This window comes from Cyprinus carpio, unplaced genomic scaffold (assembly GCF_018340385.1).
Source record: "Cyprinus carpio isolate SPL01 unplaced genomic scaffold, ASM1834038v1 S000006483, whole genome shotgun sequence".
Lineage (NCBI taxonomy): Eukaryota > Metazoa > Chordata > Actinopteri > Cypriniformes > Cyprinidae > Cyprinus > Cyprinus carpio.
Genome location: NW_024879158.1, coordinates 202,728 through 227,743, shown reverse-complemented (window position 1 = coordinate 227,743; position 25,016 = coordinate 202,728). Strand labels below are relative to the sequence as shown.

The window sequence follows — 25,016 nt, the reverse complement described above, 5'->3', positions numbered from 1 at the left end:
TGCAATTTTAAGATGAAATATGTTGCTCGGGGCACATAATTATATGCGGACTGTAACTAGTAAATCAAGATAAAGTAAATTACAGTGACATACAGAATTAGTACATGCATCTGTTCTTATATATAGAATTTAAATTTCATCTCAGGAGCTCCATGAGAAAAGGCAAATAACAGACAAATAAAGGACCTGAATTAAAAATTTGGTGACATTAAAAATATTTACAAATAGAATAATTGATACACAGACCAATATGAGGGGTTTTACTGCTGTTGGCATGCTCTCAATCCTGTAATTTCACAGGCATTCGTATGATGGACCAGCCCTTCATGACGGACATCATCGAGCCGGCCTCATCCATCAGCCACATGCCACAGGTTATTGACATCTACAGCGCCAGCTGGGGTCCCCACTGATGACGGCAAAACAGTGGACGGCCGGCCCACGTGAGCTTACCCTGCAGGCTATGGCTGACGGAGTCAATAAGGTACCTCATGTTCCAAAGCCACAGAGATTTCTTGGGGTATGAGTGTATATATTTTTTTTCTTTTGTATCACCTGAGAGAAAAAAGAAAGAAAAAACAGAGGTACAGAATTGTAACATCTTGTCCAATCAGATTAAACCTTTTAGAGTCTTCCTGGTCTCTCTGCCCATTTTAGATCACTTAAACACCAGGACAACTGGGCACTAATGCTACGCTTCAGAAAATATGAGTGTATGTAGAGATTCAAAAATTCAAAATAAAACGAGTTTCACAATTTTCATTTTCAGAAGGAAATCTCTATATATATTCCCTAAATCCCCCCAAACAAATCACAGTTAAGTATGCAGATATTACAGCATGTTATCAATGCTGACTCTCTTTTTGAACTGCAAATATCAGTGTAGTCATATATATGTATATATATATTATATATATAATCTATATGATATATATATCTATAGGTCATATATATTATATATATATATATATATATATATATATATATATATATGCATGTATGCATGTATGTATGTATGGTAGCACAAAATGGTGGAGTTTTACAGATTGAATTATACCAATTAATAAAATCATATATTTTTTTACCTTTATTATATTATTGGCAACCACCTTCAAAAAACATGTGGTGATGAGAAAGCCACATGATGAATCAAACCTCAATACAATGGTGAATATCAATATATTAGAAGGTGCCACACACAGTGTCATACACACAAATACTAAACACCTTCATGCTAATACACGCTCCACAAAAATGAATAAAATTAAATGCTTTGACTCCCCAACACTCTCCAGGAGTTCTCCAACATATGTCAACCTTGCAAAGTCTCATCGCTTCACACTAGACGTGTCATTTAGTTGCACATTCCCTGTTCGTGACATGCTGCCTTCACAAATTGCCTTGGGCTAATGGGTATAAATGGTGCTGAGTGCTCCTGCTGCTGAGCATTTTGGGGATGTATTGAGGGTGCTCCACTTGTCAAGCCGAGGCATCGCACAAAGTAATCGCTGTGTGTTTTTTGAACAGTCCCTTTTGCAATTGTGAAAATCAGATAGACAAGAATAGCAGTGATGGTGAAGACTCCCTTTCTCTCTCCATCTAGTCCCTCAGGTTTCCTCACTGCATTTCGAGAGGGCTGTGGTTGAGCCGGGGAGTAATACTGAGCGATGTTTAATCATTATGGAGGCTAGATGAGCAAATACTTCTCGCATGCTTCATTTATTATTTGTAGGCTGCCACACAGAGTGCTAATGAAATGGCAGATACAGTTCAGCATTGTGGTTTGTCTGCTGGTGACAGTGTGTTTGGCATAATGTCACTTTCCACAGAAAATCATCTCGACTTGTCAGTCAAAATTTGTGGTTACTGTACAGCAAGTATAATGGAAACACATGGGGCATTGCAATAGACATATAAAGTTATATCCCATCTCTCTCAGTGTCATGTTCTTGTAACACGGTATGATATGTGCAGCAGTATACACACATGATAGATAAAAGAGGAGAAAATTCTAGAATTGATGTAGCTGTACCTACCTGAAGGGCAGCATTCACATATCTGCTTTTAAACCCTGTGGAATGATGGCTTTGTGGAAGAAATCTGGGATCAGTCCCAATGATTTTCTGTGGTGATAAACTTGCTGTCAATAGAACCGAAGACAAATTAAAGCAAGAACATTCCTTTAATCAGCTGACCTTTGATCAACGAGTTTTGCTGATGAACACCCATGGCAATTCTGGTCCACCACTAGCAAATAATTCAAGTAATAAAATATACAGTATAACCAGGATTACACATGTTGTGTAAGTAGTTATAAAACATATCCAATTATTTAACCCTTGCACTGTGTTTGAAAATCCTTTACCCTTATGATCCCTGCTGAAAAATTACATTTTGAAAAATCGCTTGTTAAGCACTCATTATGCTATATTTCACTCAGTCTTTTATCAACTTGTTTTCTTTTAATTGGGACAGGTTTGTATTACTTTGAGGAATTAATTGATCTAAACACATTAGATTTTGAGTAAAAAAAGCAATAATTGAGGATAATTCTATCAATATTCCCTCAAAAACATGGTGCACAATCTTAGATCAATATGGCCAAAAAGATCAATATTATCAAATCAGTTCCAAAAAAGAAATAGAAAACTGTGCTAATTGAAAGAAGACAAGTTCTCTTCACTCTCTGAGGCAGAAGTCTCCAAACTCATCCTTTCTAATCATCCTACTACTTGTGTCCGCTTGATCCTATTCCATCTCATCTCCTTCAAGCCATTTCTCCTGGCAGTTGTACCTGCACTCACTCACATCATTAACATATCCCTCCACACTGGGTGTGTTTTTTCCCCTCATCATTTAGACAGGCTCGTATAACTCCACTCCTTAAAAAACCCACCCTCAACCCATCTCTTTAGAGAACTAAAGACCAGTTTCCCTTCTTCCTTTCATTGCAGAAACACTTGAACGAGCCTGTATTCAAACCAAGTCTCTACCTTTCTCATACAGAACAACCTCCTTGACAGCAACCAATCTGGCTTCAGAAGTGGACATTTAGCTGAGACTGGCCTTGCTCTCAGTTGTTGAAGCCCTAAGACTGGCAAGAGCGGAATCCAAATCTTCAATACTTATACTTGCTTGATCTATCTGCTGCTTTTGACACGCTTAACCACCAGATCCTCCTGTCAACCCTACTGACAAAGGGCATCTCAGGAACCGCACTCCAGTGGTTTGAGTCTTACCTATCAGATAGGTCCTTCAAAGTATCTTGGAGAGGTGAGGTGTCCAAGTCGCAACATCTAACTACTGGGCTGCCTCAGTGCTCAGTTCTTGGACCAGTTCTCTTCTCTGTCTACCATGGCATCATTAGGTTCTGTCATTCAGAAACATGGCTTTTCATACCATTGCTATGCTGATGACACTCAGCTTTACCTCCCATTCCATCCTGATGATCCATCAGTAGCTGCTCGCATCTCAGCTTGTCTAACAGACATTTCTTGCTGGATGAAGGACTATCACCTTCAACTCAACCTTGCCAAGACAGAACTGCTTGTGGTGTTCCAGCAAAACCCATCGTTTCATCACAATTTCACCATCAAGTTAGGCACATCAAACCATAAATCCTTCAAAAACAGCCAGAAACCTTGGAGTTATGATTGATGATCAGCCATAAACTTTCTCAGACCACGTCACCCCTCTGTTTATCAGTTTGGGACTGGCTACCAATAGCTGCTCGCATAAAAATTCAAGGCATTGATGTTTGCATACACAAACCACCACTGGCTCTGCACTGCCCCCCTTTACCTAAATTCATTTACTTCAGGCTTATGTGCCCTCTAGAAAGCTTGCGTTCTGCAGTGAACGTCGCTTGATTGTGCCATCCCAAAGAAGCACAAAGTCACTTTTTACGGACTTTTAAATGAAATGTTCCCTCCTGGTGGAAAATGACCTGCCCAACTCAATCTGAGCAGCTAAGTCCTTAGCCATCAATCTTCAAGAATCGGCTTAAAACACATCTCTTCCATCTTTATTTGACCCTCTAACTTTTGCACTCACTATTCTAATTCTATAAAAAAAAAAATTTAAAAAATCTAACTACCTTTCTAATCTTTTTGTATTCTATCTATTTTCTTTTCATTTATTATATAATTATAAAAAGACCTCTTACACTAGCTTGCTCTATTCTTTTTCTCTATTCTATCGTGCTTTTTCTTTTTATTTATTATTATTTTTATAGCCCTTGCTACGATAGCTGACGACTTTACAACTGAGACTTGTTATAGCACTTATATATCATTGCTCTTTTGTTGTTTTTGATTGCTTCCATTGTCCTCATTTGTAAGTCACTGTTGGATAAAAGCGTCTGCTAAATGACTAAATGTAAATGTAAGTTGATAAAACAACAACAACAGTATTTGGTAATAAAAGCATAACTAGATGAGTAAAGCTCGCAAACAAGCTTTGAAGTTGGCTTGAGAAAGCCTCGTCTAAAAGATTGAAGTAGCTGAAGTAGCTTGAAGTTTGAAAGCTAGATTAGATAGATGTAGATAGGATTTGGCTAGCATGATTTAGCACATTGCTAACACGATTTACCTTGTTGTTAGCATTAGAATGTTGTTAACCTGTTTACTATTTAGACATGTTTTTAACATGATCTAGCATGTTATTAACATGTTTTAACATGATTAACATGTTTGCTAGCAAGTTGTTTAGCATGAGTTATGCATGATTAACATGTTGATAAATTATGTTTCTAGCCTCGTTTTACTACCATGCTTCTAATATGATTAGCATTTTACTAGCATGTCAATTGCATGATTAGCAAGTTACTAGCATGTTGCTGGCATGTTTTAAAATGATCAACATGTAGCATGTTTCTAGCATGATTAGCATTTTTATAGCATTTTGCTAGCATGAGTAGTGTGTTACAAACATGCTGTTACCATGATTTGCAAGTTACTTGCATGTTGCTAGCATGTTAAAACCAGCTAAAACCAGCTGATTTAGCAAGAACCAGCTAAAAACCAGCTAAAAAACAGAACAGCTAAAACCAGTAAAAACCAGCTGAGTTAGCAAAAACAAACAAACAAACAACAACAACAAAAAAAAAACAGCTAAAACCAGTTGTTTTAGCAAAAACACAGGGTTTGTCTCAATCAGCTCCCTAGTTCAGTAGTGGTTTGTCTCAAAAAACAAACAAACAAACAACAACAACAACAAACGTAAAAAAATGTAAAAGAACAATGTGTTTAAAAACAATAAAAATAATATCAAAAAGACATTGACGTTCTACAATGTTTCTGTTGACGTTGTACGTTATTCATGTCACCGGAAATTGAGTAATCACTGTCCCAATGTGCAGTGAGCCAGGGAACATACCAGTGACCGAATTTGTGTACACAGTAAACTGATTCACGAGCTCGGGAGCTAGGGAGCTGATTGAAACGCACCCACAGTTAAAACTTAAACATAAATATACTGTTCAGACTTTTGACTTGCCTCAAATCATGCAGCTCAAGAGCAATCATTTGTTTTAGCTAATTGTTCTGGAGTTCAGCTGATGGGTCTCCATTCATAAAGAGCAAGAGAGGAAGAGAAACAGAGAGAGATGGAGAGGTTATGTTCACTAAAATGACACCAGTTGAAGTTGTTTGTGGTCTGTTATGTTAGATTTTTACTTTTACAGGAACCAGAATATTAATTTAATCAGTCAAGCGAAATGTAAAAAAGGTTGGATCATGGTCTAGGCCAATGGGGCCAGTAGAGGTCTGACACCCAGAAACAAGGCACTGCAATGTAAAGTTGATATTGATAGACAAACAACTCTGGAACAGGTGCCTCTGAATGTTGGCACAAGGTGAAATAAACTAAGAAATGCAACATAAGCTCATTCAAATTCATGCTTCTACCTACCAAAATATAACAAAACAATAAAAACTAAACTATACATACAGATCTGCTGATTGAGCCAGCAGGTGTTCCCGATCGCCGCTCCTGTCGCACAGCAACGGTGCGAGAAGAGAGCTGCCATAGAGGTTTTTTGTTAATGAAAATGAAAATAACTGGAGAATTGTTAGTTTTTGACTGTTAATTACCGAATTACACTTTAAATGTAAGTATTGGATTTCGACTTACTTGAATATTGTAATGACATGAAAAAATACAAAATATAAAGCAATTAAATTACTTATATCTTACCAAAATGTGATTTTATGTTGTTTATTGTATTATTGATTATTATGTACAGTACATAAATGGACCATGGTGAACATATTTAAACAGGTTTGGTTTTATGCAGCTGAATATAAAAAGTTCACTTACAAACGTTACTGCCGCTCGTCAACGGCAGCTGTCGCAGTTGCTAGGCAACAAGAACAGTCCTCCGTAGGCTAGATGGTCCGAGTGCTTCGGAAGCAGCCCCCCCCCCCCCCCAAAATATATATATTTTTTATTTGTTTTTTTTATAAAATAATTAGTAAAGAGAGAATTTTGTTTTTCTGTTGCACAAATCCTTAATTTGAACATTTGAAAAACACTTAAGAGAATCCAGAAAAAAAGGTTTTCTTCATGTCATCACATTGTTTAGAGCATAACAAACAAATGGTAAAAAAAAAAAAAAATGCTATTTTATTCATGTTCTGCTGTGTCCTCTGTAGTGGACACTAGGACTCAGTTGTTAAAAAATAAATAAAAATGACACAAAATTATATGTGTAGGCAAAAACAATGGGATTTTTTTTTTTTTCTGCTGTGTCCTCTGTAGTGGTATCAGGAATTTTTTTTTTTATCAAAATTTGAAATAAATAATAACTGAACTTGTAACAGTTTTGTTGCAAAGCACAATATTATGGTGAAATTAGGTCTTGTGTTTGCTGAGTTGAAACTGAATTATTGTTGTATAAGCATAGCAAGCATCATAGCAAAAAGGATAACAAACTTAATAGTTATACCCACCAATTAACATTAGCCCTTCATTCATGACATGGACACCGTAATAATCATACAGAGAGAACATAGTTGCATACCTTTATCTTTTGCGCGTTTATCCTCTTCTTCTTTTCTTTTTTTTTTTTCTAAATTGGGCACCTGATGGCTTTGACCTTTTGCTGTGCATCTCTGGGTTTATTTGGCACTCGACAATCAACAGATTTCACATCCCCCTAACATTGTCACTCACGACAAGAAGTCATGACTAAACCAATTCACCTTGGTGACCACATAATCGTTTTGTATTACCTATTTTTATTAGCCATTTCACATAATTCAGAAAAACAAAACAGAAATGTGCAGGAACGATAGGCCTGTATTTATAGTATTATGAATGAAATGTGTGTTATTTGAAAGAAAGTCGATGTGGGACTGACTTTAGCCCACTAATTCAATTAGAGTATTGCTCTATACAGTGGACCTTGTCCGTTCCATTTGGGAGACCCAGAGGTGAACTGTCCCCCGTGCCACGCCCCCGCTCCCCTTTCTTCTTCTCATACAACTTCTGAGCACGGCACCTTCTCATCAAGTAGGAGCGCCAATTTGCCTATTCCCCACATAGTGAAATGATAGATAATAGAAAACCGCTTCGCGGCGGCGGCGCAGAGGATTATTTTTTATTTTTTTTAACTGCTTGTGCTACCCCCATGTATCATGAAAAAATGCCGCGCCGGGCGTCTGCCCGGTCTGCCCGTGCCAAAAACCGCTACTGCATATAAATGAGAAGTAGGCTATGTTTTTTTTTTCAGTACAGCTACAATACAAAAACATGGTCCTTTACAATATCATGCACTGTTGTACATTAAACTGCCCAACAGTAGGCCTATATAAAGTATTTTAAATGTAACAACCTTGAACATATTCATAAGTAAAATGCAACATACAGTACACTGTAGTGCATCATTAATATTAATGCAAGACCATCATGCTGCCCTACAAAGGCAAAAGACCTTAACTCGCTAGAGTGTGAAACTGAGAAAAACGACTTTAAAGTTTTTTACTTGTCCAGCCAAATTAATTATAGGTGGGACACTGGAAATTTAACAATTAGATGTTTTAGTAATGAAAATTATCTACATAAAAAAATTGTGAGCTCAAACTTGATTTTTACCCCATTTTGAAGTTAATGTACTCTGCCTTTGCATTGTCTGCAAAGCGTGAGAAGTCACACCAAGGCAAAAGGCAGTAACTTCCACATTATCAATATTTGGTTACTGATCACCATTTATAGTAACACCTGTATAAAATCTAGCGATCATGGGCTGTCTCAGATAGGATATTGCATATTGTAATGTGACTGTATTAAGGTTTTTTTTTTTTGATCGTAATAAGCAGACTAAAATTTAAACATGAGTGGATACCGTGGATACCAATTTATTTGCTAAGCTCAGTAACGTAAAATAATGCTAGGCATAATTGCTTTTATATTGATTTGTATGAAATAGCCTAACCTAAAAGAATGACTTGTGGATTGATGTGAATGCCAACAAATGGGGAAAATGCTCAGAAAGAATGGTTGTGGATTAAACATCTCCAATGATGTTCATCGCCATGGATTGATTTTATCGGGTTACATGAAAAGGTAGGATATGGATTTAATTGCGAACTGTTAGTGGCAGCCTAGTCAGATCGCGATCTATCTAATTAGTTTGTCTACACCATAATTAAAATGCAGCAGACTTTAAAATCCTTTCTATGGAGACGATTATTGCTCAGCTCACAGGCTGAATGCACTCACCTGTTCCTCATTATCAGCTCCCTATATATGCTCCCTTGTTTGTCTTGTGCCTTGCTAGATTGTTATTTGTGGTCTTAGTGTGTTGCAGCTACTGTCTACCATTTTGGTGTTTAGCTCCAGTTCTTTTCTAGTTTTTGTTCCTGGTTAGTGTTTTTACTTGTTTTTGGATTTTTCCCCCCTTTCTTTTTCCCCCCTCTGGTTCTAACACACTCTGCAGATCTCATGGGGTTTTCTTCCGCCCAGTTAGTACCCAGTATTTGTTCTTCATCTGCTGCAACCCACGAGGACTATAGTGTTTCTATTTGAACAGGTCTTCCCCTGTGAACATTCAGTAAACTGTTTGCATTATTTCCTCTGCATTTGAGACTAATAAAACATTGCCAGATTAACATTCATTGTTTCTGATAAACTGAATACATTTTCAGGGCCACTCACTGGACATTTGAACATGTTGTAAAATGCGCAAGAAGCGATGTAATATAATTTTGCAGAAATTTTGCTACAGGCACGTTTTTCCAACGAGCCAGGGTTGAAGAAATGAGTTGTGTTATTGGTGCCTGGCACTCCCTCAGCTCTAATAATGGCTTCTGAACACCTTAGCATAGCTCTGCTGTTGATGAAGTCTAAATTGTTTTCACCCTTGCAATGTATTAAACACTTGGTGTGTAATTGTGACTTTATTTTATTAACACAGTTGAGACTTTATTCCTCATATTAGCAGATAAACATTATCAAGTTTTATTAGCCCCTTGACAAGTCACATTTTCCAAACATAACATTAGGGTTATTAGATGCTGAATGAGTCATTTTGATATAAAATCTAAATTATGAGAAGTCATAAAGTTTCTGTAGCGATTGCAGATGTAAAGACACCATCTTATTTTCTTATTTGTTTACTCCAAAGAGGCTGATGCCCTGGGGTCTGGAAGCACCATAATCGCTCCTCGATGTGTTAGTATGGTAAATCACTGTGTACTGTTCAAATAACAATAATCATGTACCCTTTTAAGATCACAATTGCACTGTACAAATTTCCTCCTGTCAGGTGCCTGCCACTACAAAACACAAAGCCTAAAGAAAAGAGTGCTCTTGCATTCATCTAAAAGCATCAAAATTACACGTTCAGACAAGAATCTTAAACACAGTGCCTGAATCATCCACACTCAAAGGAGAGCTTGTAGTCTTTAAAAGGTCTTGAAACGCCTCCCTGATGTCTCTCTTGAATTACTTGTGGTTATGTGAGTATAATTTGTATGATAAATGGAATAAATCTCAAAGAGAAATATCAAAGAGAGACAACTGCTCCTTATTGAGCTGTTGCGGGTGTGAGTGCTGGTTGTAATCGTGCCGCTTTGTGTGTCCAACAGGGCCGAGGTGGCAAAGGCAGCATCTATGTGTGGGCCTCCGGAGATGGTGGTAGCTATGACGACTGTAACTGCGACGGATACGCCTCCAGCATGTGGACCATCTCTATTAACTCGGCCATCAATGACGGACGCACCGCGCTCTATGATGAAAGCTGCTCCTCCACCCTCGCCTCCACCTTCAGCAATGGCCGTAAACGAAACCCTGAAGCAGGCGTGGTGAGTGTGTATGTGTTGCAGTGGTATGACATTGAGTCTAGAAATTTTTACAACAAGAATCAGTTTGGTGTGCAAGAGTGTGCATGTCATAGGTGCTTTAAAACATTGATTTGAAACGCAATCCCTTATTCCACAGAATGATAATACAGAGTATGACAGTGATAAAATGACGGGGAGATTTAATTGTTTCATCCATTTTGTGTCTGAACAATGACTCTCAGATGCAATTGGAGGGATACATTCAACTAGGAACTTAATCAGAAAGTATCTGCAGACTCGAAGAAAGCATATGAGATGAAGACTGTGGTTAGTCTGTCAGAGATCATCCAGTCAATGGAAAGGCAGGAATTGCCTTGTGTCAGTCCGGATTCTGTGACACCCCAGTTTATCGCTTTTCTCTGATTGAGCACTGAATGGTAGAAATGAAACCAAAAATACATGGTGCAGATGATTACCCTTTTCTTCTTTAAAAAAAAATAAAAAGCGGTAGACTATAACCATGACTTATATTTTTATGAGTTTTTTACACAAAGCTATTGTTAATGTGGAAATAAACAATTTTTATGTTAATTCCATGGTGTATTTTTGGAACTTGAGAGACTATTTAAATAATTTGAATAATATCAATAATAAATATGAAATATAGCAGACAGGTTTGTAACAAGATGATGGTGAATAAATAAAGACAGCATTTAATTTTTTTGGGTGAATGATTTCTTTTAAGACAAAATATAATAATATGTCTTGCTTTTAATATTTTGTGTTAGTATTTTACTTAGGGGTGATTTTTCATGTGGGGATTCAGTGATTACATTACGAAGCAATTGTCTTGATAGATGCCATCTGGATTTCTTGAAATAAATTTGCCATTAAGAAGGTGTTTCTTCATTGTTAACATTAAACTCGTGACAGCTTTTGGAAAACCATACTCAGTATTTATTAACTGACAGTTTTTACAGACAATGATATTCAGTCAAATATATTTACACAGATTAGGCCTACATCAAATAAAACAAAGCACTAAATACTATATTTTGAATTTTAGTGAGGTTTGCTTACATCAGTCAAAATTAGTTACAAGTACAAACGTCTATCTCTGGAGGTTAAATATGGATGTTTCTTTCATCTTCTGCCTTTGATAGATCATGAAATTCAGACTTCAAAATCGACATTACCTCAGTGTTGTTGTGACGAACAAAGATTTGGGATTTAGTAGGGTTTTCCTTATTGTGGAACCAAGTGCTTCAATACAAGTTCTGTTAATGATCAACAAAGTTCAAAATTTACGAATTGACTTCAATTCCATTGATGAGCTGGCCACAAAAAAAAAAACAACAACAAAAAAAACTTTTTTCAGTGCATGGTTGCTTCATCTTGGTTTGACTAATTGATGTTCTTCCGCCATAGTCAATAAAAAAAGATTAATGTATTAGAATTAAATACATTTGGAGATTGCTCACAAATTTCTATACATTGTGCTGCGTGTATGATAAAATAATTTCTGGGCAATTTATATTTTATTCATATTAAATATGATTAACTTTTCTTAGAACAGCATCTAATCTCCTTGAATTTCATACATTCTTTTTAAATTTAACATAAAATTCCACATCCTCTTTGCTGCCTCTTAAATCAATTCAAAAATCAAGGGTAGCATTAGTTCTGGCATATCATGTGAGTAAAGCTTGCATCAGCTGATCCACATCTACCTACAGTATAGGAATACGACGCCTATCACAACATTCCTATATAAGGTCTATTCAGTATTATTCAGTAGCTTTATTACCAAATTACCCTTCTCCATCCCCAACTCCTCCTGGACTTTGGCTTTCTATATTGCTTGTTTAATCAGACTCCTTTTATCTATTCCTTTTATGTTTGTACACTAAAATGTCATTAAGAACATTAATGATATCTGCATTTGGTTCTGCTCTGTTTACCCCTGGGGGGTTAATGCTGCTCTGCCTGCTCATTCATGAATCATGACAGGCTGCATGGATGAGTGGGGAAGTTTTACTCAGAACAGAAGCATAACACCAATACAAACTGAATGCAAAGTGTCAGTCATTTTGACGTTGTGATTGTAGTCCTGACAGAACTGAATTAGAATTTCAAAGACATTTTTCACATGGTGTTTTCACTGGCACAAATGTTTAATTAAGGCTTTCTCTTTGTCTGTTTCTGTCTCCAGGCCACCACGGATCTGTATGGAAATTGCACACTGCGTCATTCGGGCACATCTGCCGCCGCCCCTGAGGCTGCTGGCGTGTTTGCCCTGGCATTGGAGGCCAAGTATGTACACTTTTGTTTTCCAGCGCACAACACTGATGAGTAGTGAGCCTCTATCAAAGATTTATGAAACAATAAGACAGCAGCGCTGGCAGACGGCAGCTGAGATCGTAGATTACTGCTGACGAGGGTTGTGTCAGAGCGTAGCACAGCTCCTGCTCTAAAATGCCTCCCTCATGTATGATTGATTCCCTTTAACACTGAAACGGTGCTGATGCCAGAGCCAAAGCTGCCTTCCCAGTGATTTGAGAGTTGAATGATGATGTTACAGCATGACCTGCCAACAAATAAACATGCCGTTCCATGCTCCTTTACTTATAAATCTTACTACTTGATTTGAAAACTTATCTTCCACCCGAAGTCATTGGATTTTGTATCTTTATTCCTTAATAAGCAGCTTTTGTTGTAACATTCATCCATCCATTCATTCTCCAAACTCCTTGAACAGATGGCCAGTCTATCACAGTCAGAAGTTCAGTAAATAAGTTCATTTTGAAATGAACAGAAAAAGTAACTGGAGCAGCTTTGCAGCATGACAAAGATGATAAATGTGTGAATCAGGGCTGAGATTGTGCTCTGGCAGCAGCAGCGTTACCCTGCTGGAGGAAAGGAGGGTATCACTGGGAGACGCTGCACATACTTTCAGCTGTTGATGAGGAATCAAACTGGCACGTACGTTGCTAATCACTTCACGAAAATGAAATTGAAAGTCACTCTTGGTTCAAGCTAACACTTACCCCATGTTTCTTTGAATGCCAGGAATCAAATCATATTTGGCTGCATCTGGTACTTTAGGCTCTTTAGAAGAGTGTGAAGCTCAAGACTCAATATTTCATGTTAAGAGGAACCACACTGACTGAGATCAACTACAAAGAGTTATGACTATCTCTTTTAAAGGGATCATATCGCACTGTTTTCTTCTTATTATTTTTATTATAAAATGTGCCACACAAACACACACCAACACTGGCACCATTGTAAATAAACTTGCCATGCAGTCCTTACTAACAACGTTTCCTAACAAACCTATGCAGGGATGCAGTTTTCTGAAGCCAGGAATAGTGCTGATTGGCAAGATTCCCTGACTTTTATTGATTTTTATTCTTTGTCTCTAAAACCTAAATAAAGGTGTCAAGTCCCAGCACTTTCCCTATACACTCTTCCTTATATGATCAGGTTTATAAATTCATATACGTTTGATTCACATAGTCAGAAGAGTACGATCTCGAGGTAGACAGTGATTTCAACAGCAACACTTGGTTCATTAGACTTGATTGAGAAAGCTTTGTAAGGAGCAACTGGTGGGAAATGACAGTTTCACCACATCATTTCTGCCTCCATTCACACATTTCAGTAGGACGTATGGTGTCAGGACTGGTGTTAATAGCTGTTGACACGGCCTTCCCTGTGTAAAGTCTTTGTGTTTGCTCAGTACTAAATAATGATGTAGGTGTCATTTGTCTCTTTGTTCAGCCAAATGTAAATACAAATCGTAAACTGCAGCTTATTTGCATGTGTTTGTATATTTGAGCAGTACTCAGAAGAGTGTAGTGCAGTACAGCTCAGGGCTGGACTGGGACAAAAAATCAGCCCTGGAATTTTTGGTCCAGTCAGACCATTCCATACATACATATATATATGTATTTATGTGTGTATACCTACAGTCTGATTTTGATACCGATTGCCATTTTTGTCCTTTAGCCAAAAGACAAGAAAGAATGAAAGAGTACATGCATGAACAATATGTGTATTTGCAGGCTGAACTGCAAAGATATGTAGTCATTTGAAATAAGAGGCAACCACTGCATTTTAAAGGGGACATCAGATGCCCATTTTCCACAATTTGGTGTGATTATTTAGGGTCTTCAAGAAACGTCTGCAACATACTTTTGTTAAATGTACTTAGTGGTCAAGTAAAGCAACACCCTTTTTATCTTGTCAAAAACAGCTCTGATCACAGTGACCAGTTTCGTTGCATGTCTCTTTAAATGTTATATATCATATCTGCAACTTGATCCAGTTTTTATTAATATTATTAGGTTCCTGTTTTGCCGCTGAATGCTGTGATTGAACATAATGAAGTATTCCAGAGAGCTTTGTATTAATAAAGTAAACCTCATGCCTCATATATAAGTTTAGTCTTACTGCCAATATCTAGGATTATTAGTCAGAGTGTGGTCAAAAAAAAAATTTTTAAAAAAAAGATTTAAAAATCAGTATACAGTCAACATCCGCTTCCTCTAGCGCTCGGCGCAAATTGCTCTTCATCTTGAGTCGAGCGCTCTTGAGGAACCATATGCAACTGTAAGGGTTTTGTTGTTCTGTTGCTGTGTGCTCTTTGCAGGAAATCATTCACTCAATAGTGCACATTTTATATTAAATTGATATGGTAACTATTAGGATCGGGAGCTTAAAGGATTCATGGTTAGGACAAACAGGAGTCATGCTAGTGATTTTTTTTTTTTTTTTATCCCTGGCTTGACATTGTTTCCTTCATTATGTTTGCCTGCAGTCCAAACTTGACGTGGAGGGACCTGCAGCACCTGACGGTCCTCACCTCTAAGAGGAACAAGCTGCATGACGAGGTGCACCAGTGGAGGAGGAACGGTGTGGGCCTGGAGTTCAACCATCTGTTCGGATACGGCGTGCTGGATGCCGGAGGGATGGTCAAACTGGCCCGGGAGTGGAAGACCGTTCCGGAACGATTCCACTGTGTGGCGGGATCCGTGCAGGAGACACAGTGAGTACAGAAAACACGCCGGAGGAACAAACACTACGACTGCGGCCCGTGAGGTTAACATACTGCTATTTCACTGCAGCAGTCCGACTGTAATATTTGCAAGTGAACAGGATGCTGGAGAAAAAATGTAGAATATAGATATCAGAAATTTACTCATTATTGCACAGAAATTTATTTCTAATTTTCTAAATTATTTTTGAACGGTGTTTCTAATATAATGCTTTCTTCTGTATTTACACTGGTTTTCAAAACTGATTTCTATGCTCTAGCCTTTTGTGCAACAGCAGCATGATCTAAAGCTCAAATCTAATTGGACAGCTTGTTTCATCATGGGGCGATGGGGAAAAAATCGACTGATCACACCCAGGTGTGAATGGCTCCATAGGGATTCATTGTTTTGATTCAAGAACGTCATGGTGTCGGTACATTAATGTCACTAAACCACACTTAGTGTGAAAGGCCCTGGAGTGCCTAAAACCCTTTTAAACCACATGACACAAGCTACACCCATCATACACACGTGTGATGCATATCAAAACAGAGGAAAAAAATAATACTTAAGACAGATTTGATTTCAGAAATAACTGTGGTGTTAAATATTGTGTTCCCTCTGTTTTGATATGCATTACCTGTGTGTGATCGTGGTGTTATCCAGGCCGCTCTGACCCCCTCTGTGCTCTGTGTGAAGGCATATTACATGTGTCGCCCTCCTGACTCTCCACACTCAATCTGCTGCTCTCGGCCACTCGTTCTCACATCTGCTATAATTAGTCCTCTCCCACTCACCGCTGGGCACTGCATGCTATGGCAACAGCTGCAATTATGTTGGGTCTTTTTTTTTGTGTGTGTGTGTGTGTGTGTGTGTGTGTGTGTGTGTGTGTGTGTGTGTGTGTGTGTGCACTCTTGTTTGTGTAGGTTCCCTTGTCAAAACCTCCATCGACAAAGTGTCACCCCTCATATCATACCTGACATGGGGTTGGTAGGAGTTCTGGCGAGGCACAATTTAAGAACAGCAATTAAGCAGTGGTAGAGGAAAGATGTGAGTGAAGTGTAATGAGTGGAAGCAGGCAGAGCATTTGCCGTGTATCCACACTGACTAATGAATGCCTACTCGCGGACAACTAACTACAGAACACATCACAAGTGTCACTGGAGCCAGGAGAAATCAGGGTTTAATTGATTTCGCAGGAGTTCCCTGAATCTATTACTGTCTGAGTCATTACTGAACAAGATTTAGCCATACTTTCTCACCAACATGTGAAAAAGAATACATGATCATTTCTGTACCTTTTGTACATTACAATATTTTTTTTTTACTCTGTAAGTTAACAAAGTTTAACATTTAAAAAAAAAATGCTTTTCTGTGTACTTTTCAGAATTTTGAGATATGCTTTGGTCAAACTCAAGCACTCCTAAAATGACTCAAAGCTGAACAGAAAAAAAACAGAAAAAAAAACAAAACAAAACAAAACAAAAAACAAGCTATTCACAGGTGGCAAATGACATACAGTGGCCCACATTTTGTTCCAGAGCAGTAATTAAAACAAAAGCATGAGCTCACATTCCTCCTTGTTTCAGGGCTCAGTTTGTTTCTCAGAGTTCCCTGTTCACTGATGTGTTATAAGCAAAGCTGTTAATTACATTTGCATAATATCAGATCACTGTTGTTCAGGTACTCTACGTTTTCATAAATTAATCCAGATTTGGTACTCACACCTTATTCGTAATTGGCTGAGCTTCATAGACCTCATTGTACCGTGTTCAGTGTTCTGTCTGTAAATTGTTGCATGTAAATTATGAATTAAACTCACAATGGTTTTCTGAATGAAATTTATTATTCTTACGTTTTACAAATGACACCCATTACTTTGGAGGCCATGGAACAAAAAATAAATAAGTTTGTTAACTTGTGAGATATAAACTCTAAATTGCGAGATATAAACCCAGATTTGTGAGATAAACATGGAATTGCAGTTTTAAAAAAGTCTGTATGAGTTTATATATCACAATTCTGTCTTTTTCCACTGAATTCTGTTCTCACAATTTACACAGATTCCACAGATAAAAAAGTAAAAATGGTAATTGCGACTTTTTATCTCACAATTTAGACTTTGAATTGCAAGAAAAAAAGTCAGAATTGTGAGATATAAACTCAGAATTCAGCGGAAAAAAGACAGAACTGAGATATAAACGTGTAGACTTTTTTTTCTGAATTATGAGCACAATTCTGGGTTTATATCTCACAATTTTGAGTTTGTATTTCGCAACTACCTTGTATAACTACTAGTTTTTGACATCTATGTGCTGAGTAGGTTTTCGCAAACACATAACCAACAGGTCTTACATTTTCTTCGATGTTTTGCATGGCTCTTTTAATAACTGTTGTTCTTTTCTTCGTGCACCAATCACATCCACAACCTTGTGTCCTCTTGTGTGGCCTTTGGATATTTCTATCAACTAGTTTCCTGGGGAACACTAGCCTCTCAAAGACTGATGTGCACACAACACACCCACTAATGTGAGCACGTAATGGGCCAGGCTGGGAGACCTGCCTCTGATAATGCCATTACGTCCACTTTACACTCGCTCACTCAAGTCCTGTGGCTGTTATCATCGCGCAGCAGCACAAAACAGGCTGTCAGCAGCGGGCGGCCTTTGTGCTCGCGCCACAACAAAGCAGCCTTATGTAGGGGAAAAACCCATCATCTGGCCAAAGCAATTGTTAGCAGCAAGATGGTACGCCATTGAAAATAGAGGAACATATCATCTTTTTTTTTTTTTTCGTGGCCCAGTTTTGCTGCTTGTTTTGAAATGTCAGTAGCTCAGAATGGCAGAAGTGCAGGGTTATTTCTGAAATATAAACACAGGCTTTGCATTAGAGCTCCAGCTCTTGCACACATACTCATTTTGGTAATTATTTATTTGACATTTTTGTAATTGTAGTGGAACACAATTGTCTGAGTCTGATGCCTGTACATTATGGTCAGAGAGGTCTTCACATTCTTACTGGTTTATTAGCTAATGACACTGAATTAATGTGAACTCTGTAAATGTCACCAGGAACAGATTCATCCATCTAATAGTAAAAAAAAAATCTGCACTGATTTAAGTTTAAAATGAGTGTGAATATTAATTGACACTATCTTAACCCTTGTAAAAAAATAGGTAAATTTTAGCATCCTTATAAAAATAGCATTTACTACAGAAATAATGAAGAATATATTTTAATATGAAGTGTATGTTATTTAATGTTAAATGAAAATGTATTATAGTATACATGATATTAAATGCTATTAGGTGAGCATAAGAGTGCATTTTGACCCAATTAATTTTTAATGTTAAATGAAAATGTATTATAGTATACATGATATTAAATGCTATTAGGTGAGATAAAAATTAAACTTTCATATATCTTAGATTCATTGCACACCAACTGAAACATTTCAGGTCTTTTATTGTTTTAATACTGATGATTTTGACATACAGCTCATGAAGACCCAAAATTCCTATCTCAAAAAATTAGCATATTTCATCCGACCAATAAAAGAAAAGTGTTTTTTAAACTGAAAAAAAGTCAACCTTCAAATATTATGTGTTCAGTTATGCACTCAATACTTGGTCGGGAATCCTTTTGCAGAAATGACTGCTTCAATGCGGCGTGGCATGGAGGCAATCAGCCTGTGGCACTGCTGAGGTGTTATGGAGGCCCAGGATGCTTCGATAGCGGCCTTAAGCTCATCCAGAGTGTTGGGTCTTGCGTCTCTCAACTTTCTCTTCACAATATCCCACAGATTCTCTATGGGGTTCAGGTCAGGAGAGTTGGCAGGCCAATTGAGCACAGTAATACCATGGTCAGTAAACCATTTACCAGTGGTTTTTGGCACTGTGAGCAGGTGCCAGGTCTTGCTGAAAAACGAAATCTTCATCTCCATAAAGCTTTTCAGCAGATGGAAGCATGAAGTGCTCCAAAATCTCCTGATAGCTAGCGCATTGACCCTGCCCTTGATAAAACACAGTGGACCAAACACCAGCAGCTGACATGGCACCCCAGACCATCACTGACTGTGGGTACTTGACACTGGACTTCAGGCATTTTGGCATTTCCTTCTCCCCAGTCTTCCTCCAGACTCTGTCACCTTGATTTCCGAATGACATGCAAATTTTGCTTTCATCCGAAAAAAGTACTTTGGACCACTGAGCAACAGTCCAGTGCTGCTTCTCTGTAGCCCAGGTCAGGCGCTTCTGCCGCTGTTTTCTGGTTCAAAAGCACACGCCTGTGCACGGTGCTCTCTGGGTGTTTCTACTCCAGACTCAGTCCACTGCTTCCGCAGGTCCCCCAAGGTCTGGAATCGGTCCTTCTCCACAATCTTCCTCAGGGGTCCGGTCACCTCTTCTCGTTGTGCAGCGGTTTTTTGCCGCACTTTTTCCTTCCCACAGACTTCCCACTGAGGTGCCTTGATACAGCACTCTGGGAACAGCCTATTCCTTCAGAAATTTCTTTCTGTGTCTTACCCTCTCGCTTGAGGGTGTCAATGATGGCCTTCTGGACAGCAGTCAGGTCGGCAGTCTTACCCATGATTGCGGTTTTGAGTAATGAACCAGGCTGGGAGTTTTTAAAAGCCTCAGGAATCTTTTTGCAGGTGTTTAGAGTTAATTAGTTGATTCAGATGGTTATGATTAGGTTAATAGCTCGTTTAGAGAACCTTATCATGATATGCTAATTTTTGAGATAGGAATTTTGGGTTTTCATGAGCTGTATGCCAAAAATCATCAGTATTAAAAACAATAAAAGACCTGAAATATTTCAGTTGGTGTGCAATGAATCTAAAATATATGAAAGTTTAATTTTTATCATTACATTATGGAAAATAATGAACTTTTTCACAATATGCTAATTTTTTGAGAAGGACCTGTAAGTAGGACTTCAGTACATTTTTTTTTTACAATTACAAGTACAATTACATCTGTTGTCTTTGAAATATGGTTAAAATACACTGCTGAATGTACTGACATGATCAGCATTTATGATAAATTAAAATATATTTAAATACATGACATACCAATAGAAATTACATTATATAAGTATATTTACAATTGTACATTTGTAATTTTAGGGTTAGGTTAGGTCTTTATTGTCATTGCAAATGTTTATACAATGACATTCTGTTTCAATCCAATTTTGCAGCATAAAAAAAAGAAAAGAAAGATTTTTTACATTTTACATTAAAATACATTTTACCTGTAATATACAAAAAATACTCTAAAAATATAAAATATAGGAGGGGCAATGAAGCAAAAGCTATTGCATAATGGAGTTAAAATTTGGAGTTGAAATTTAGATCATTTAAATCATATTGATTTTAAATGTAATATCAAATAAGTGTACTTTTAAAAATTATTAAAACATAATTTAATATGTACTTTGAAGTAAAAACTTTTATTTTGGCATTGTTACAAATTGTACTTAAAAAATAAATGTGTGTTAAGAAACATCAAGGACACTTAAGTACCATTCATCATCTGCAAGTACAGCTTTTTAAAATGTACTTTTAAGATTTTTGGTGCACATTCATTACAGTTAAACATACTTCTTTCTCACAAGGGAATGCATAGTGTTATTGTAAACAATCTATTAAAAATGTTGGTCTTGTATTGTTTTATATATTATTTTATATAAATAAGTCTACTTTGCATATTTCCACTTAATTTTAAACCCTTCTATTCCTGTTTGTTACACCAGCCTTTCAGCAACAAATTCCCAGTGGATACAAACATCTAACCCACGTTTTTACTCATTCAGTATCCATTTAGACTCTGAAATATATCAGTTTCACCATTTCACTGAGAGCACTGCACTCTTACTGATAGCTGAAAGCATCAAATCACAACTAGATCTGTTTTATATATATATATATATACTGATAGCTGAAAGCATCAAATCAAAACTAGATCTGTTTATATATATATATATATATATATATATATATATATATATATATATATATATATTATATATATATATATAAACAGATCTAGTTTTGATTTGATGATTTCAGCTATCAGTAAGAGTGCAGTGCTCTCAGTGAATGTAACTTGGATGTAACTTGGATATGAGGGATCCAGAGTGATTTTCTGGGCCCTTATATATATATATAAGGGCTCAGAAAATCACTCTGGATCCCTCATATCCAAGTTACATCCAAGTTACCCCATCTTTGAACGTTTGCCATCTGGCCGGCGCTTCAAAGCCACAAAAATACCAGGACAGTCAGGCACAAGAACAGTTTTCTTCCCCCAGGCAATCTACCTCATGCACAGTTAAATGTTCCCCACTTATGCAATAAAAAATGTGCAATATCCTTATGTTTATTTGTTACCCCTCCATCCTAGTACATCCCTGCTTATGTCACTAAAACAAATTCCTTGTATGCGCAAGCATACTTGGCAATAAAGCTCTTTCTGCTTCTGATTTCTGATATATATATATATATATAGATATATATATATATATATATATATATATATATATATATAATACATAACACAGAAGTATTGAAATGTAGACGGTTGTAAGTGACTGCTGTTTGATTCCTACAAAACCTCTGCAGAACTTTTCCACATGGCCTTTTTCTCTTGACACAGAAGCATGTTTCCTTTTGCTCTTGCTCTTCTGCAGTGTTAAAATGCAAGTTTTATAAAATCTCATTCTCTTGCTCTCTTTCTTTGCACAGCAAAATACAGTCGGGCAACAAACTGGTGCTGAGCATCACGACTGATGCCTGCCAGGGCAAAGACAACTTTGTGCGCTACCTGGAGCATGTGCAGGCCGTTATTACCATCAATGCCAGCCGCGGCGGGGACCTCAACGTCAACATGACTTCACCAATGGGGACCAAGTCCATCCTACTGAGCCGCCGACCCCGGGATGATGACGCCAAGGTGGGCTTCGACAAATGGCCCTTCATGACCACCCACACATGGGCGAGGACCCTCGAGGAACCTGGCTGCTGAGGTGGGTTTCCAGGGCGAAGCCTCACAGAGCGGCGTGCTGAAAGAAGTGGACCCTCATGCTGCATGGAACACAAAGTGCCCCTTACATAGACCAAGTGGTGCGGGACTACCAGTCCAAACTGGCCATGTCCAAAAAAGAAGAGCTTGAGGAGGAATTAGATGAAGCTGTGGAGAGAAGCTTGAAAAGCCTTTTGAGTAAAAATAACTAGCCATCTGCATGATAATATCCTCTCTGTATTAGCATATTACTTGCCTGTTCTCTCTCTGCTTTCTCTTTTTTCTTGTGATTATTTGATGAATGTTTGACGTGAGTCTCTCATATTAAAGTGCATTCTCTGAATGATACAGCGGCCGTGAAAACCATTTCAACACTTAAGACACACTTAGAAATGTTTGAACATCACTGTGCCAAATATCAAAGAAAGTGGCATTTACATTAATGAAAGAGTGTGTTTTACACAGTGTTCCTGTGGCTCAGTGGTAGAGCATTGCGTTAGCAGCACAAAAGGTTGTGGGTTCAATTCCCAGGGAATACACAAACAAAATGTATAGCTTGAATGCACTGTAAGTCGCTTTGGATAAAAGCGTCTGCTAAATGCATAAATGTAAATGTAAAATTTAAATGTAAAGACAGCACAAGCACACTTTACAAGCAAAACATTCCACAAAAAGACCTTTGTGTAACAGACGTGCGTAGCAACGGAGTTGGAGATCCAAATGCAGGCTTTATTTGAAAGAGCGCAATCAAAACAGGCAGGGTCAAAACACCAGCAAACAACAATGTCCAAGGGCAAGGCAAAAAGAGTAATCTAGATAACAGGCGAGGGTTAGGGCAGGCAGCAAATCATCAGAAAACAGCACAAAGTCAAAAAACACAGGCTAGGCAAGTCAAAGACAAGGATACCAGGAAACACTTAGAATTGTAGCTAACAACAAACAATACTTTGTAAGCTGTGTGTCAATGAGAGCATTCTCTTATAGTTCTACTGACAGGAAACAGGTGGGTGAGTGATCAGGTGATGGTGAAAAAGGTGATGGAGACCTTGTGAGTGGGAGGAACAGCAGGGACCGGATTACTGACACTTTGTCAGGTTTCAAATAATATACTGAGTTCATATATCTACAATAAATCATATGGACTGCAGCTGGTTAAAAGTCATTACAACAGTACCTCAGAAAGTAAGTTCTGAGAAAACATCTAGCATCATTTGTATATATTTTGTTTTTAAATGCAGTGACATTCAGACTATAAAGTGTGACTTGAGTGTCCAAATGTGTATTTTGGCACCGCGGTATGTCCCATTGAGAAAGTAGTACATCTTACTCTCAATGTTCCTTTTTTACCCTTTACAGAAATGTATATAAACCAAATATATCTATACGTTATTATGTTCTTGCCCAGGCTGTCCCCACCTCTGCTGTACAGTTTGTCACTGTAAATCATTTTGTGTGATTCTCCTTTAAAGTTTAGTATCTTGCAAACAGAGCGGTGATATTTCTTTGTTTTTTTTGTTTTTTTTTATGAAGAGATTAAATGTGCGTGATTTCTACTACTTATGGCCAAAACAAGAATATTTCATAGCATTGTATATATATAATAAATCTATTTACTGTTTGCTAAAGCACCTGACTGATTAAGACAGTAATTTTCCCCAGTGGTTTGGTTGATGTCGGGTTACAGTGGTTTAGAATTAAAGTCTAACTTGGAAACTAATCGCTATGATAAATTGATTTACGGTTACCAAGAAGCTTAGCAACTAGCAATTTTACAGCTTTGAATACAGTTTTTGGTTGCCAGTGTAGCAACTTGCTGTGTCAATATTTGTTGTTTCAGGAGTGTTTATAGGCATTTTACAACTTGACGTTGAACCTGGATTATCTTAATTTGCATTTGTTTTTTTTTTAATAGTATAAACAAATACATCACACAAAAAAGTGCATTATGCCCAAGTCAAAATCCTCTACTTAATTCTAAATGTGACGTTTCAGTATTTTCTCTTCGCTTTGGACCTTGCATAGTAGATTATGCAAGGTTAATCTGTATCCAGCAAGGTCAGTTTCATGAAAAATGGTTTCCTTTTTGTAACTGACTCATGCAAAGAGATTTTTGCTTAATGGTTGAACTAACGGAACACCACAAGGGGTCTGTTTTTAATAGTTTACTTCAGTGATATTTAAGGTTCTAATTTAACATATTTCATATGTTTAAAGCTACATTGTCATTTTTACTGCCTCTTAGTCATCTTTATAATCAATCAATACAATAGTGATCTTGGACTTTATATTGCCATCTATAATGGGTGTGGATGCTCCGGCATACAAAGTTATCAATGGCACTGGAGACATACCTTTATCACAGACTAAATCAGGGGGTTTACCGAGTTACCAGAGTGAGTTAGAATATAGCTGGTCATGTGATCTCAACACGGCAGCCACCATTTAGAATAAAACATCTTAGAACTCTCATCTCTTGTGAGAGTGAACATCATTTTAAACACATTGCTCTCTTGGCTTGCTCCCCATCAGGGGTCACCACAGCAGAATAATCTGCACAACCAATTTTTGCACATTTTACATTGGATGTCTGTCCCTGGTACATCCCAGCACTGAGAATGCACTAACTCATGCAATCCCAGTGCTAGGGACACACTCACTCACACCTACATATGGTG

At 37.6% G+C, this 25,016-nt stretch overlaps 1 protein-coding gene across 1 annotated transcript; it reads left to right on the top strand.

Moving 5' to 3' along the window:
• Positions 1-346: 346 nt before the first annotated feature.
• On the top strand, positions 347-23,830 carry LOC109065357 (neuroendocrine convertase 2). Its single transcript, XM_042754287.1, is given in 8 exon segments — positions 347-484; positions 10,089-10,304; positions 12,496-12,596; positions 15,106-15,333; positions 22,065-22,312; positions 22,315-22,338; positions 22,341-22,390; positions 22,392-23,830. Coding segments are annotated over 8 exon segments (1,101 nt in total). The 5' UTR covers positions 347-412; the 3' UTR covers positions 22,554-23,830.
• Positions 23,831-25,016: the final 1,186 nt, after the last annotated feature.